This window comes from Cannabis sativa, chromosome 9 (assembly GCF_029168945.1).
Source record: "Cannabis sativa cultivar Pink pepper isolate KNU-18-1 chromosome 9, ASM2916894v1, whole genome shotgun sequence".
Lineage (NCBI taxonomy): Eukaryota > Viridiplantae > Streptophyta > Magnoliopsida > Rosales > Cannabaceae > Cannabis > Cannabis sativa.
Genome location: NC_083609.1, coordinates 42,176,943 through 42,193,860, shown reverse-complemented (window position 1 = coordinate 42,193,860; position 16,918 = coordinate 42,176,943). Strand labels below are relative to the sequence as shown.

At 33.4% G+C, this 16,918-nt stretch overlaps 2 protein-coding genes and 1 long non-coding RNA gene across 3 annotated transcripts; 1 reads left to right on the top strand and 2 right to left on the bottom strand.

Annotated features, from left to right (window-relative positions):
* Positions 1-379: 379 nt before the first annotated feature.
* LOC115695204 (uncharacterized) lies at positions 380-1,521 on the top strand. Its single transcript, XM_061104888.1, has 2 exons — positions 380-966; positions 1,074-1,521. Exons 1-2 carry the CDS (start codon positions 380-382, stop codon positions 1,519-1,521), a joined length of 1,035 nt encoding a protein of 344 aa, XP_060960871.1.
* Positions 1,522-1,946: 425 nt separating this feature from the next.
* LOC115695668 (uncharacterized protein At1g66480) lies at positions 1,947-5,731 on the bottom strand. The gene is made up of 2 exons (XM_030622727.2): positions 4,840-5,731; positions 1,947-2,291 (listed from the first exon to the last, which is right to left on the bottom strand). Exons 1-2 carry the CDS (start codon positions 5,485-5,487, stop codon positions 2,238-2,240), a joined length of 702 nt encoding a protein of 233 aa, XP_030478587.2. The 5' UTR covers positions 5,488-5,731; the 3' UTR covers positions 1,947-2,237.
* An 8,746-nt stretch (positions 5,732-14,477) lies between these two features.
* On the bottom strand, positions 14,478-15,650 carry LOC115710271 (uncharacterized). Its single transcript, XR_004010379.2, has 2 exons — positions 15,208-15,650; positions 14,478-15,028 (listed from the first exon to the last, which is right to left on the bottom strand). It is a non-coding gene; the product is annotated as an uncharacterized LOC115710271 (long non-coding RNA).
* Between the last annotated feature and the right edge of the window lie 1,268 nt (positions 15,651-16,918).

Here is a 16,918-nt window from a genome sequence, read left to right as displayed (position 1 = left end):
TCCGATGCATACTCCATGCATCCAACCTGAGCTTTACTTTAACCAATGTTCTGGAAAGAACATAGTATTTCTCCAAATACAAGTAAACTCTTGTTGTAGATTATCATATCAGTAAAACCCTGTGTCTGATAAATCTAGGAAACTTTATTCACATAGTCATGTTTACTTTCCAATGTGATGACAGCACAATAAACATGATCAAGTATGTGAAAAGGGTTTAAGATGAATTTATAAATCAAATAGACAAGCAATTGATAAAGTGAACCAAAACATACACAAATGAATGAAAAATACTTCTGTTTCTTTATTGATGTTGAATAAAATAGATTACATTGAAATGGAGTTTTATTTAGGGCATAAAACCTAACAATCTGGTGGGATGGGTTTTCGGAGTTGGCATGAGTATAATCTCTCGTTGTTGGGTAAGCAAGGTTGGCGGTTACTTCTGTACCAGGATTCCCTTGTGGGTCGGATGTATAAGGCTCGATATTTTCCTAAATGCTCATTTTTGGAGGCCGAGTTAGGTGGTAATCCAAGCTTTATATGGCGGTGTGTCTTTGCGTCACAAAAGCTGCTCAGAGATGGTGACCGTAGGAGAATAAGATCTGGTTCAGCTACTGAAGTGTTAAACACACCTTGGCTTTTGTCTGAGGCTAGCCCGTGTGTGGTATCTAATCATCCGACACTGGTCAATTGTAAAGTGTCTCAATTAATGAAGCCAGATAGTAGACAATGGGATTTGGAGCTTATTGAGGACTTGTTTGAGTCCCGTGATGTGGAGCTCATCAAACAGGTGTCTTTGAGTGTTAATCTTGGGAGTGATAGTTGGTTTAGAACAAGGATCCAACTTGTTTTTTCACAGTCAAAAGCGCCTATACTCACTTACAGTTGGTCAATGGTAGTTGGAACTCATCCATGGAGTAGGATGTTGGGAAGATGTTGTGGAAGATTAAAGCCCCTCCTAAGGTTTTATATTTTGTTTGGAAAGCTCTTTCGGGTTGTTTGCCTACACGTACTCAGCTACATAGTAAACATGTTCCTGTGGATTTACATTGTGTGTTTTGCAATTTTAGGGAAGAGTCAATTTTCCATGTTTTAGTTCAATGCTCCTTTGCACATTCTTGTTGGCTTCGATCAGCGTTAGGTGTTGGCCATTCTGTAGCTACCAATTTTTTTGACTGGTTTATGGAAGTGTTGACAGTAGGCAATATGGGGTTGGTTGAAGAAGCTATCATGGTTGGTTGGGCAATTTGGAAGGCTCGGAATGATATGCTTTGGAATGGTAAAAGTTGTAGTGCTGCTGATGTTGTTTGGATGGCTCGTACCACTCTTCGACAATGGACGTCTGCTCAGTCTAAGAGGCTGGACTCGGTTTCCCTGGCCTCTAATCGCACTAACACAAGAGAACACTGGTCCAAACCGGCTGCTGGTCAGTTAAAAATTAATGTTGATGGGGCAGTTTTTGAAGACACAAATGAGGTGGGGACTGGTTTTGTCGCACCTGGCTGTGATGGCTATTAATTGAGGCGCTTTCAACTATTTCTTCTGTCAGTTGCCGACCCGAAATTGCAGAGGTTCTAAGTGTCAAAGAGGCACTTAGTTGGATAAAGAAGAATAACAAGTCAAATGTCATTTTAGAGACAGATTGCATCTTAGTTGTTCAAGCTATTCTTAGTTCGGTATCTATGCCTTCTATTTTTGATTTATTTGTTCAAGATTGTTAATTTATTTTATCTTCTTTAAGTAATGTTTCTATTGGTCATGTTAAACGGTCTGCTAACAAAGTCGCGCACTGTATGGCACGTGGTGCTTGTTATTGGTCAGGTCGTCGTTTTACTGAGAGTGATGTTCTCCTTGCTCTTTAGTCTATTATTTTAGCGGATGTTTCTGTCTAATAAAGATTATTTTTTATTCAAAAAAAATTATTTTTTAAATAAAATAAAAAATTTTAATCAATTTTAGTTTAAATATATTACATTCAAAATCATAATATTACAATTAAAACAAACTATTAAATGCACTACAAATACCACCTTAAAACAATCCTATATATATGAAAGATAAAAATGTCATAAACAAGACAACTGTAATTGGCTAACACGATAAAATCTACTTTAACTATATACATAATAAGGGACACAAAAATCCAGGTGCTCTACTTGGTTTTGACTTTCTAACTATGCCTAATTGATGCTTTGTTTGGACAAATTAATGCATTGTTATGACCAAAAAGGCTGCTATAAAGCTAAACGAATTTCTCCCTCTTCGATTGGTAGGAAAGTCACTCGTTTCTGAAAAAATTGGCAAACATTTGTATCAGCACTACTCAAGATATGAAGAAATCAATGAAGAGAAAAAAAGAAAACGATATATATAAAGTCTAGCTGTTCTGTATCTATTCCAAATTACAATAACAAAAAAACATTAAATGAAAAGACATATATTATTTGCGATATTTAGCATTCTACTATTTAATTAAATTAGTTCTTATGCCACTCACAAAAAAGGAAAAAAAAAATTAATACTTATTATGCATACCCATGATATTCCCTACATATACATCATTTTATGTTTTTAATATAATAAGTTGTCTCCTAGTGGTCATTTAGTAGATAAACATGCAGTGTCAACTATATGACGTGGCATGCATAGGTGATGTTTCTTTTAATTTACCAATTAATTATAGATAGTTGAGTTTTGCTAATTACTGAAGAAATGTCCTCATAATTCAACACTTCAACATATTGAACCAGCTTCATATAAAAAAATGGAGACTATTTGACCAAAGCAAATATACCCATACATCAATGTTATCTGCACACCTTATTAAATACGTACCAACATTTGAATAATTCTGCCACATCATCATCTTAAGCAATAACTTTATCATCACAAAAAATAATAATACCAATAAGAATAATAATAAAAATTATGCAATTACTAGCACAAAACCAACTTTTATTTTCAATTGTATATTATTATTATCATTATTATTATGCCAAAAACAGAAATAATAAGGATTAGAAGGAAAAAAACAGAGGTCGAACCGTTAGGGGCTGAAGACATTGACTTTGGCTTTGTCAAACATGCTAGCACTTAATTTTTTTTAATTTTTCCTTTTTAGGCCAAGTCACTTACTTGTAGTTAACAATACAAAAATACAGGCGATTTTTCCGGGAATCCATGACCAAAATTTTGATAATAGCCTCTAAATATTATAATTGAGAGTCAATAGCCTCTATAAATTGACCCAATTGACCAAATCCAGTAGGTAAATCCATTCAACTAACATTTCTACATAACAACATTTTTTTTTGAGAAGTACATAACAACATTTGTTATCGTCTACTTCTTTATCTTCTTTTTCCTCAAAAGAATATATATTTATACGCTTAATTTCTCAGTTCGTTATCAAGTAACAAATTATGAATTAATTAACATAAATATATATATATTCCAATTCTTTTAGTAGCAAAATAAATAAAAAAAAAAAACAAATTGCAGGCCTAGAGACATGGTAATGGTTACCTTTCGGACCCATTAAAGCAGAGCAATTAGTCCACTTATCCAACTATTGGTGATCTATAACAATTATTGGTGACCAAACACTTCTCTAAAATGTATATGAAAACGCTCCCAGCAGGCCTACAACGCCTTATTAATAATGTTAGGAAAATGGTCACACTCTTTTCTCTCTCTCTCTCCTTTTCTTCGGTATTATATTATATATATAATATATATGTATATAATGGTCTATGTCATCACTTATTCTTTTGCTAGCTATTTCTTTGGCTACGAGAAAAGGCAGTTGGCATTGTTAATGGTTTGATTGTCACATTTGAACTTTTTTTGTTCTCCGAGTGAGTGGCACTATATTAATATAGGTTATAGGTTTATATGAATATATTGATGCATGAGTATGTAATTCTAAAAATAATAAATCATATATAGTTGCATCACACAACAAACAATTGCTACTAGCTAGCTTTGACTCTTTAACTAACCCATCTCGTATACAAAATAGAAAATCATATTAATTTCCGGTAACTAATATACATCATTAGTCAACACAATGTTTTTTCATAGGTTGGTAACTAAATTAGAGTGGTGAAAAAGACTAATATTTGTGATCATTGGGGTCATTGCATATAACGTATCACTTACCACAGGTCTCTTTTGTCAAACCTATACTTTTTCTGATCTCCTACCCTATTATTAGGTTTCATTTCAAAATCTCAACCTCTAAAAGACTAAAAACCATATATAATATGTATACATATATTTATATTGTTAATGATATATTAATATTTAGTTATCAAACAAAAATGTTAGCCAATAAAATCTCACTCTAGTGTTTGTCAATTTTGACATATAACTTATTTTATTTTCGAGAAAGAAACATATAAACTATTTGAGTATTAAAACAAAATGGTGAAGATAGAATTTTAGTAGTTGATAAATATTAGTGTAATTAAATCAATAATAATAAAAAAAAGAGTATTAAAACAAAATCTCTATTTCTCAAGATATAGTTATAAATATTCAAACGTGTTTACTACAAATCAAAAACTCTGTCAACCATGTGAATTGAAGTTTAAATATGTATAATTTAGTTTAGATATATAACATTCTAATGATACTTCAAAAATACTAATCATAAAATATTATTTTTAAGTTGTTCATGCATAACACCAATTAATTCAAACTAACTTATTCTTAAAGTGATTTACGAACCAACACATCACATGAAAACTGGGAAATGGTTTGAAATAATAATAATAAAAAAAAAATAGTATTATTATTATTATTTAATTAAATAATAAAAAAAAAAAGACGTACCTCACGGGCCTTGTAATTCTCAGAAATGCTACCGAGACCGGGCTTCCGGCGCTCGTCACGGTGAAGCAACGCACCACTTTTTATCTCGTCCGCCGCATGAACAGTGGCGCGGCCACCGTTATTTTCCATATAAAGGCCAATAATTTTCTCAGCCACTTCGGCCTCATCTCTGCTCTCTTCCACCAATTTAGCAACTTGGGCTCTTGGGAGCCTCATCTTGACTCTGATTGGGCCAGAATTGGGAACAGCTGGCCCACCGGAAGAGACATGGCTGGAGGAGGCCCTTGCCATGGAAATGTCGGAAACAGCCCTACGAGACAGCATCAGGCACTCGAGTCGGTCCTTGGCGCTCATGTTGATCCCGGACTGTACCCTTCTCACCGATTTGTAATGATCCTGCTGATGATCAGAGGAAACCTTCGGAAGCTCCACTAGAAAATAGAGCTTCTTTGGTTTCAGCTCTTGTTGGGCCTCCAATGGCTTAGCTCTAACCCCAAAATGTTTTACAGCTTCTGAATCTAAGATAACATGACCTGGGTGATCCTTTACCACGTCCATAACTGTTACTGGCAGTTTCAGTTTGTATGTTTCTCCATTGATTTTCATCACCTTTACTTTCTTTCTTCCTCCTCCAATACTGTTGCCCATTCTTATTTTGCTTGTTCTTTCTCTCTCTCTCTCCCTCACTTTACCTTTTTATGTGTTTTGGATTGGATTCGTTATGAGGATTGTGGCACTACATGAGAACGTGGCTATTTTATAAATGGGGTTTTCTAGTTTAGGCGAATAATTTAATTAATGGAGGGTGTGATTGTGTCAAATCCTAAGGTGTGAAATTAAGGAAATACTCCTGAGATTCCTCCATCATTACGTGCGTATATTTCTACTAGGTGGGAACACATGGTTGAACTAAGGCAACGCTAATTTTTTATATTTATTTTTTATGAAAAAGAAAGACAAAACTAATTGGCTTGGTGGGTTAAAGTAAATCATTTTGTTTTGTCAATTTATAGGGACATGCCTAACTTTATTAACAGTGTATTTGTATTTATTAATGACTTTCGATCTACATGTTTCTTTCTTTATTAACATTAATAGGAATTTGGTTGTTATAGTTTGTTTTATTTGTTTTTAGAATAATTTGTGCTAAAAATATTTAAATTTAACTTTTTTTATAGAGAGATAAATTAGGTAATATAGTCGCTTTTCGCGCAGTTAATTTAATTTTTTTAATACGATAACAATCAAAATTATATTTCTAATATGGTATTGACTTCGCTTTTAGCCAACGACAATGAGTCTTTTTAATAAGCGATAAACGATATGTCGTAATGAGAATATGTAGTAAAGCAATAACAAGACACTAGAATTTTATAGAGGTTCAGCCCCGAGCAGTTCGGTAATAGCCTAATTCTCGTTATTTGTATTGACTTAAGAACAAGGAAGAAGCTTCCTTTTCTTATAGCTCTTACAATAGTATCTCTGAATATATAATTCTTAGATAGCCTTAGCTTACAGCGTTTCAGCTTATAATTTTTCCGTCCTTTGCCCAGTGAACATTCCTCACTATTTATAGGGCTGGAAACTTGAGGAGGAAGAGCTTACTCTCTCGTTACAATGCGCGTAAACAGAAAGATCGTGTGATCAATGTTGAATGCAAGGATCGTGGGATTGAGGCTAAATACACTGATAATGGGATCGTGTGTATGCCACATCCACGTAAGTTAATCCCAGAGTTGTAGGGATTGAGCCGGTGACTCATGATGTGTTGAGTTGAATTCGTTAAGTGTTGATAATTCTGCACGGCTCGTTAAGTATTCCATTCTGGATATGCCAGCGAGGCATCCTACTCGGCATATTGCTCCGAACAGATGCTCCAAGTAGAGTCCACGTGTCACCATTCTCGTGATGCCACGTCAGAGTGCCAAATTTGGGATAACATTTGCCCCCCAAGTCTGTACGGGACCTCCGAGGTTGCGTGTAGACTTATTCCGAGCTGGCTCTGCCTTTGGATGGGGATACGTGCCGAGCATGACCGTTCGAGACTCGATGTGAAGCTGACTAGGCGTCCCTTCAGTTTTCGGCTAATTAATGCTCTGACAATTAATATTTTGAAAATCCGAATTTCTCTCTCCATGGCTGATGGTTGTACTCGATTACTTTTGATTTCCCATATTCGCTTTTGAGGCGGGAAGCTGAGGCGTCTAAGGTTCCTTTATGTAAAGTTACCCTTTTGCCTATAAATACTCGGAGTACTGGCACATTACTCATTTTTATCACCCTTCGTTGCTAAGTAAACTCCGGAGTGAAAAGGGAGAGTTTTCTGGCTTCAGAGTTGCTGAAGTGCCTACAGACGATTGTTGGTTTGCTTGAACTCTGACATTCGAATATTTCAGTAAGTTTCTGATTCCTTTTATGCTTTCCTTTGCATGTTTACGCTTTGAATGTAACTATGTTGTAGAAATGCTTAGGAAACCCTAGGGTTAGAAAACTTCTGCGATTCTTCTTTTCCATGTCCTGTTGGGTTTTATGCCCTAAATAAAACTCATTTCAATATAATCAGATTTACTTATTAATATAGATCAGAAATAACATTTAATGTTGCATGGTTCACATGATTTATTTCATGATTATATGTACATAATGTATAAATCATCTGAAACCCTTTTCACATACTTGATCCTGTTTATTGTGCTGTCAACACATTGGAAAGTAAACATGACTATGTGAATAAAGTTTCCTAGATTTATCAGACATAAGGTTTTACTGATATGATAATCTACAACAGAGTTTACTTGCATTTAGAGAAATGCTATGTTCTTTCCAGAGCATTGGTTAAAGTAAAGCTCAGGTTGGATGCATGGGGTATGCATCGGAAGGGACCGATATTGAACTTTAACTTAGATTTATTAAACTTACCGTAATATATATTCAAGTCAATATCGCCTAGTTTATCCTAGATCAAATGATCTTAATCCTGTTATGATTAGGCTCAATCTCAAGAGGCTATTCGTGTTCCTTGATTTGTTAGTTAAGCCTACTTTTGGGTCAGGGTGATACGTACATTTTGGGAACACAATAGTGCAATTGAGTGGGAGCGCTATCATAAACATGGAATCTATAGCTTTTATCTGGCGAATAGTAAGTAAAGGATGATCTCCTTCGAGCTTGACCAAACAAAAATAAATGGTGGAGATCTCATTTCACATAAGCTGAAATATCATTTATACGGGATTAAGTGTTTTAAGGATTAATTACATTATAGGGTGTAACGGTAATCTAATCCCTTTACAGTGTAGATCATTCATATAGAGGATCATTGATCAAATTAGGATTATAACAATGGATAACTAATGATGTGTCTATTGTTGGAATTTATTTTACCAGGATCTTAGATCTACTCACAAGTATGTTGATTAACACCCTAACTATGAACTTTCTAAAACGATGAAATAAACACATATAAAGTTTAGGAAACCTTACATTGGGTGCAGCGAAATATAATGACTCCTTCCGTTCAGATATCTAGCCCTTGATTCCTTTCTGTAGCAGAGCATTATCAATATCTGAACCTGGATCTCTTTCTTTGAATCTTTGATGCTGAAACTCATTCTTGCTGAAAATCTTTCTTCACGATCTTCCTTACTATGATTGAGGTATCACTTGCTGTGTGTGGGCACTACTCATACACTAAGGTAATTTCGAAATTTAAGGAAGAAGAAAGAGAGAGTGGGTTCGGCCAAAGATAGGGAGAGAGAAGGCTCAGGTTTTTTTTATTCCGAAAGTGTCAGAAAAAGTGTAGAAATTTTGTGTAAATTTCCTGAAGCCTTCGCTATCTATTTATAGCATTCCACTAGGGTTAAATTTGAATTATTTGGCATTTAAATAATGAAAATATCAGAGGAAAAACCCTACAAAAGTGGCCGGCCCTATACATGTGGATTTGGGCCTCACTTTTTGCAATTTTGCAGTTTTATCTTTTCTGCATCTGATTTTCTCAAAAATGCCAATTTTTAAATTCAACCATTTAAATGCCAATTCTAACTATTTAATAACTATAAATAATTATTAAATAATATTGTCATTTATCATATTTATTAATTGAACCATACAAAGTATCATAATTAACAAATATGCCCCTATAAACTCTTTCTTTACAATTTCGCCCTTACTTAGTGAAAAATTCACAAATAGACATAGTCTAATTTGAGAATTATAATTGATTAATCAAAACAAATTATATGAGTCTTACAAGCAATATTATCTCAACTAGTGCGGGGACCATGGGTCTATATAACTGAGCTTCCAATAAGTAGATCAAGAATTTAGCACTAAAATTCACTAACTTATTAGTTCTTCGTTGAATCCACGCATAGAACTTAGAATTGCACTCTCAGTATATAGAATGCTCTATATGTTCCACCATATAGACACATCATTAGTTATCCATTGTTACAATCCTAATGTGATCAATGATCCTCTATATGAATGATCTACACTGTAAAGGGATTTGATTACCGTTACACCCTACAATGTATTTATTTCTTAAAACACTTGACCCCGTATAAATGATATTTCAGCTTATGTGAAATGAGTACTCCACCATTTATGTTTGTTTGGTCAAGCTCGAAGGAGATCATCCTTTGCTTACTATTCGCCAGATAGAAGCTATAGATTCCATGTTTATGATAGCGCTCCCACTCAATTGCACTACCGTGTTCCCAAAAAGTACGTATCACCCTGACCTAAAAGTAGGCTTAACTAACAAATCAAAGAACACGAATAGCCTTTCAAGATTGAGCCTAATCATATCAGGATTAAGATCATTTGATCTAGGATCAACTAGGCGATATTGACTTGAATAGATATTACGGTAAGTTTAATAAATCTAAGTCAAAGTTCAATATCGGTCCCTTCTGATGCATACTCCATGCATCCAACCTGAGCTTTACTTTAACCAATGCTCTGGAAAAAACATAGCACTTCTCCAAATGCAAGTAAACTCTGTTGTAGATTATCATATCAGTAAAACCCTATGTCTGATAAATCTAGGAATCTTTATTCACATAGTCATGTTTACTTTCCAATGTGTTGACGGCACAATAAACAGGATCAAGTATGTGAAAAGGGTTTCAGATGAATTTATACATTATGTACATATAATCATGAAATAAATCATGTGAACCATGCAACATTAAATGTTATTTCTGATCTATATTAATAAGTAAATCTGATTATATTGAAATGAGTTTTATTTAGGGCATAAAACCTAACAAACTCCCACTTGCACTAATATAAAACAAAAAGTGCGTTTCAAATAATCTCAACACCTTGATATACAAATCAAGTGTAGTAGTAGTAAACTCCTCGTAATAGGATCTAAAAGGTTGAATTAAACACAACCTTTTCTCCACCATTACTCTTCCTTTAATCACAAAATCATTGATAATGTGAAATTCCTCTCTATATGTCTACTCTCTTGGGATACTGGATTCTATATCTTTGGCAACTACTTTCGGTTAATCAGGAAATTAACACTAGTAGTTTAAGGCAATTTGGAATGGTGCCAAAGATGTATAGAACTTTCCTTAGACTGAACAAGTACCTTTCCTGCAGCTTTAACATTCAGTCTCTCTCTGGTAGACCTAGAGACTTCAGATAGGTTTTTACACTTCTCCAAAATCACTATTCCACCCCCAGAGTAACCACCATCTTATCAGAAAGATTTACTAGCACAAAGGCAAATTTCGAAATCTGATATGGTGTAGTCTAAGAGTTTTAAACAGACCCTTATAGACTAACATATAGTTCCTCTTCTTAATCTTAATATTTACTTGATTGTCTTCCAATGTTCTTCTCATGGATTAATCTGATACCTACTCATTACTCCCACTCAACAGCAGGTGTATGGTCTAAGGCATACAAAAGCATATGTAAGACCTCTCACTGTTGATATAAGAAATTCTTTCATGGCTTTATCTTTTCTGGAATAGTTAAGACTTTTGCTTAGATAAATAAAATCTATACCTAAGAAATTGTGAAGCTTCTATAGATTGCCATTAGAAAGAAAATGCTTCAGCATCTTACTAAAGTAAGTTGCTTGCATTAGAGTAAGTAATTACCAGGTATACCACAAGCCATAGGTTTAGATAAACTCAAACCTATAATACTAGGAACAGGAAGTTTTGTTAAGTCCATTGAACAACTTATAAACGAAAATTTCCCTTTATGTCCTTGTAATAGAAAACTTTAGGTTATTCCATGTGAATGGATTAAACCATAGTTCTATTGGCTTTTCTTCTTAGTTTCTTCTCTTGACAATCCATTACTTGTTTAAACTCACAATGGATTTTGATCACTATTGTCTCCCAAGTCATAAGAAGGTGAGTTCCTAGAAACTCTCCCACTACGACAAGGTACCGTGAATTATGTCGAAGAAAACTAAATGGTATTGATCTCTTCGGTTGTGACAAGACAACAGAGGCAGTGGGATCATCATATGTTATATAAGATGATAGAATACTTTTGGAATCAAGAATTAAATATCTCCGTTATTTGCTACTTGTTTTCAGACTTAGTCATTATCTTAGAAAAGTAGTATTTGTTTGAACAAACACTTTCTTATCTATTGACAATGGGATGGTCCACCCCTAATCACTTAGAATAGCTAACAAACCATGGTTAATAGTTCTAGCTTTTCTTAAGATTTTGATTAGGTCATCCATGAATCTAGTAATGATTTACATTAAGTATACAACCATTACATCATTCTGAAATTGTATTACCATAGAAGGAATTAGGCAACGACTAGTAACTAATCATCAACATGCAACTCGAAATTTCTGGGGAGGTAAGTTTAGATATAATTCAAAAATCAAATTAATGATCTTTGAACTGCATATCTACTAACTATTTCTCCACCCCTATCAGTTCGCAAGATCTTTAACCACTTACTTTAATGGTTTTAACCATTGCTAGAAATTTAAGAAATTTTTCAAACATTTTAACTTTCTTTGCATAAGGTATGTTGGAATATATTTTACCAGGATCTTAGATCTACTCACAAGTATGTTGTTTAAACACCCTAAATATGAACTTTCTAAAACGATAAATTAAACACATATAAAGTTAAGAAAATCTTACATTGATGCAGCGGAATTAATGTCTCCTTCCACTCAGATCTCTAACCCTTGAATCCTTTCTTTAGCAGAGTATAATCAAGATCTGAGCCCGAATGTCCTTCTTCTTCAAGTTTGATCCTTCACAGTCTTCCAATCTATGATTGAGTTACTGCTTGCTGTGTGTGGGCACTTACACTTTCACTAGGGTCGAAATTTATCAAGGAGAAAAGAGGAGAGAGGGTTTCGGCCAGGTATAGAAAGTGGGGAAGGCTCAGTTTTTCTGAAGAGAGAAATTTCTGTCAGATTACTAATGAAAGCATGTTATGTGACTGAGCCATCACTTTCTATTTATAGCCAACTACTAGGTTTAGGTTAGGGTTTATTTGGCATTAAAATAATGAAAATATTAATTTGAAAAACCTATTTAAGTGGTCGGCCATGGTGTAGTATTGGGCCTCACTTGATTTTGCAGTTTTATCAAATTTTATCTCTATTTTCTCAAAAACGCCAATTTTCCAATTCTAACCTTTTAAATGCCAAAACTAATTATTTAATAACTAAAATAGATTATTAAATAATATTGTCATTTAATTTAATTATTAATTAGACATATAAAGTCCATTAATAAATAAATAAACCTAGAAAACTCTTTTCTTTACAATTTCACCCCTGCTTAGTGAAAATTCATAAAATTAGACATAGTCTAACTTTAGAATTATAATTGATCAATCACGAATCAATTAATGAGTCTTACAAGGAGAATGTTCTCAACTAGAATGGGGACCATGGATCTATATGTTGAGCTTCCAATAAGTGAACCAAATTTACCAAGTAAATTCCTACTTATTAATTCTTCGTTGAATCCACTCTTAGAACTTAGAATTGCACTCTCAGACTTATATAGAGCATATTGTATGTTCCACGATATCAATATGCTATCTCATTTAACCATTGTTATAATCTTATTGTGATTTAAAGATCCTCTATATAGATGATCTACATCGAGATGGGATTTCTTCACCGTTCTCATCCCTCAATGTATTTTGCCCCTTAAAAAACTTAGCTACCTGTAAATGGTGTTTAGTGATCTAATAATTAGTCAGTTAAACAAGAGCTCATCCATTTACTTCTATTTGCTAAGCTCGAAGGGAATCATCACTTGACTTCTATACACCAGTAGAAGCTATAGATTCCATATTTATGTTCAGCACTCCCACTCAATCATACTATCATGTTCCCAAAATATACGCATCACCCTGACCCAAAAGTAGGCTTAACTAATAAATCAAAGAACATGAATAGCACTCCTGAGTTGAGCCTAAGCATATCTGGATTTAGATTCTTTTAATCTTAAGATCAACTACTGATATTGACTTGGAAAGATATGTATAACGGTAAGTTTGTAATATCTTAACTTAGCTGCAATATCGGTTTAGTCCAATGTATACTCCATACATTCGAAACTAGTATACTTTACTAATGTCCTGGAAAGAACATAACACTTACTCCAAGTGTAAGTATACATCATCGCTGATTATCACATTAGTGTAAATCCAATAACACTGATGAAACAGGGACCAAGTCTTTTGATTCATATGATCACAATCACATTCCACTGTGTTGACGATACTGTAATTGTAAATAAACATATGATCTGTATTTAACTGATTTTGTGTATAAAAGTAATAAACATATTAAACCACTAGCATGTAAAATTCATGCAAACATCAATCACTTCAAATTTCTTATATTGATAACTAATCAGATTGTAAAGAGTTTTATTTAGGGCATAAAACCCAACAAACTCCCACTTGCACTAACATAAAACAAACTGTGCAAATAGGTCAATCTGATGTCTTGATCTTCAGATCAAGTGTAGTATATTTGAATCCACCCAAACTTCTGGAAACTAGTTTATAAATTCACTTATGAAACATCCTTTACTATATACTTTACTCATCAAGGGATACTGAAATCTTTACTGTTTTAAAAGTACATCTGAATTAACAGAAGACATATCTCTCATATTTTAAAATATGTAATTGAGATAATCACTACTAGAAAATTAGGTTTTAGTGACACACATTGAGTAACTCTAAAAGTGTATGGTGACACTTCAACGCGCGTCACTAATGAGGGTGACTGGAAAGACTATTTTTAGTGACACTTCACACATGTCACTGAAACCTTTTGCATTCTTTTTTTGCGTGTCACTATAGGTGTATAGAGTTAGGTTTTGTCAGACTGAAAAGGTAACAGCCACACACATGAAGCGTCACTATATCTTTTTTGTTTCTTTTTTATTAATATTTATGGAGATATAGTGACACACACAAAATGTCACTACATTAAATATTTTTTTAAAAAAAATATTTAATTTGATTTAGTACAGATTGTATTAAGAATTTAAATTGTTATAATTATCAATTTAAATTGCAAATTATATATATTCAGATTTTATTTAAGTAATATAAATACATCTAGATTTTATTTAAGTAATATAAATACATCTGTTAATAACCAAAAAAATACAAAAAAATAATAACATTATAATTAACAGCAGTAATACATAATAAGTAATTAAAAAAATACAAGTATAATTTAAATAAAATACATAAACAAAATACAATAACAGTAAAAAAAATATGACTACAAACCCAAAAATTGGTATGAACAATACAAAAACAAAAAAAATAGATCTAAATGAATGGAACTTTTAAGAAGAAGCACCACTGCGAAGTTGGGCTTTTTTTTTTATTTGTTTGTTGCTAACTGGGTCTCGGCCTGTAATGCTGAAAGTGCAATTTTTGAGAACCAAACACAAAGATATTATCATTAATTGTTACCAATATTCTAAAACAAAATTAGCTCTTTCTTGACAGCTTCGTCTTTCTCAGACACAGTCAACTCAATGTGGCAATAGAAGGTTATTCTATATACGAATATATATAATAAAAATATTTTACAGCAACTAGAAAAACCATTACAATAGAACTACCTAAAATCATCATTAACCGGAGTAAGAGGATTGACTGAAATTTGGGAATCCGACCTCTCCTTTCGCTTCCCTGAAAAATAAAAAACAATCAATTCATCAAAATAAAGAAAATCATCAATTAAACTTTTAACCCCATTGACCCCAATACCCAGAAAACAAATTTTCTTAAAGTGAAACAATAGCTAATAAACCAAGTTACAAAAAAGTAGTCGTAATAACAAATTGAGTAAAGAAACATTTTTTAGGTACCTAATATGCGAGTCTCCGATTCTTCTGTGTCATCAGATTGTTTTGGAGATTTTGAGCCATGGCTAGGCAGTGGCTGACTTGACTGGAACGCCCAACACCCTGACAGAACCTATGGAAGGGAATGGCTTGTTTGTGGAGGCGCTCCATATGTCTAGGCCGCCGGAGAGGAAGAAAGAGGGAAAAAAGGATAGGTGGGCAAGGTCGCCGGAGGTGGCTGGGAGTTCTGCGGCTGCTACAGGGGAGAGAGAGAGAGGCGAGATAAAGAAGAGAAAAGTTAGGGCTTTTTTTGTGTTATGGTCTGATTGTTTGAGAAGAAAGAGAGAGAGAGAGGTGATAATTATATAAATTACTTTTTTCATTTTTATTTTTTCAGATTGTATTTTAGTTGGGGTTTGATAATATTTTTATTTTTTATTTATTTTAAATTACAGCTGCATTTTTTTTTTAAAAAAAAAATAGAGTATTGATATAGTGACGCGCCAGGTGTGTCAGGGCATATTAACCCACACGCGCTTGGCGTGTCATTATAAGTCTCAATTTTTCAAATTAATAAAAATAAAAAAAAAAATAGATTTTAATCTTTAGTGACACTCTATATTTTCAGTGACACACATTGCATGAGACTAACACGAACATTTAGAGTCTAATTGTGCATGTCACTAAAATTCACTCCTATCTATTTAGTGACCCGCACTTTTGTGCGTGTCACTAAATAGTGTCACTAAAAGGCCAAATTGTAGTAGTGAATACAGTGTAGACTTTTCTTCAGTGATATAACTTTCTGGTATTTTCGAATAGACCAAGTTATAGTTCTTCTCTGGTAGAGCTTGAATTATTATACAATAATTCCTCCACCCCCAAAGTAAGCACCATCTTATAGAAATCGAAATTAGATGGTGAGATACAAGGATAACTGATACACAGTTCCTTAATATCTAACATATAGATCACTTTCATAAATCTTTCTTGAATATCTTCTAATGTTCCCTATTTGATTACATCTCAGATGACTCCCACTCAATAGCAGATGTCTGGTTAAATAATACTTTTAACCTCTGATTGTTTAGAGAGTTACCTAGTTGTGACTTTTGTATTAGTCTTAAAACTTTAAGTTAAGACTAAGTCATCAACATAGCAGACTAGTATTTGAAGTGAAAAATACATGCCAGAGATAAAGTAATCAAAATTAAGATACCATCAAATTTTATGAGGATTAAGAATTCTTGGTTCAAGTCATTCGAATGGACTGAACTAGAGTTCTTTATCTTATTCTCATAATTCTGATAAGCTATTCCTATCCATGTGAATGGTTAGATTTGCTTTTCAGTAATGTTCTTAAGTACCTATCACAAGTATCAACCTAATGAAGATGGGTATAAAACTTTAAAATTCTCCCACTCAATTAAGGTAGTGTGAAACTTTAACAAAGAACTTTTAAAAGGTATCAAACATTTACTTACAACAGTAAAATCGAAATGGAACATACAATCAAGATCAGGAATTTATATTGACAACAGCTAACTCATTATATTACTACCATGTTTAAAGAAGATATGTGTTACATAGGGAATTGTGGAATGGACTCCACCCCTAAGAATATACATATAGGGTACTATGGATAACCTCCACCCCTAAGTATATAGAGATTATGATCCACCCCTAAAGGTTGTAAAGATCATGATTCTCTTAGTGTGATAGAGTTTATGTGGAG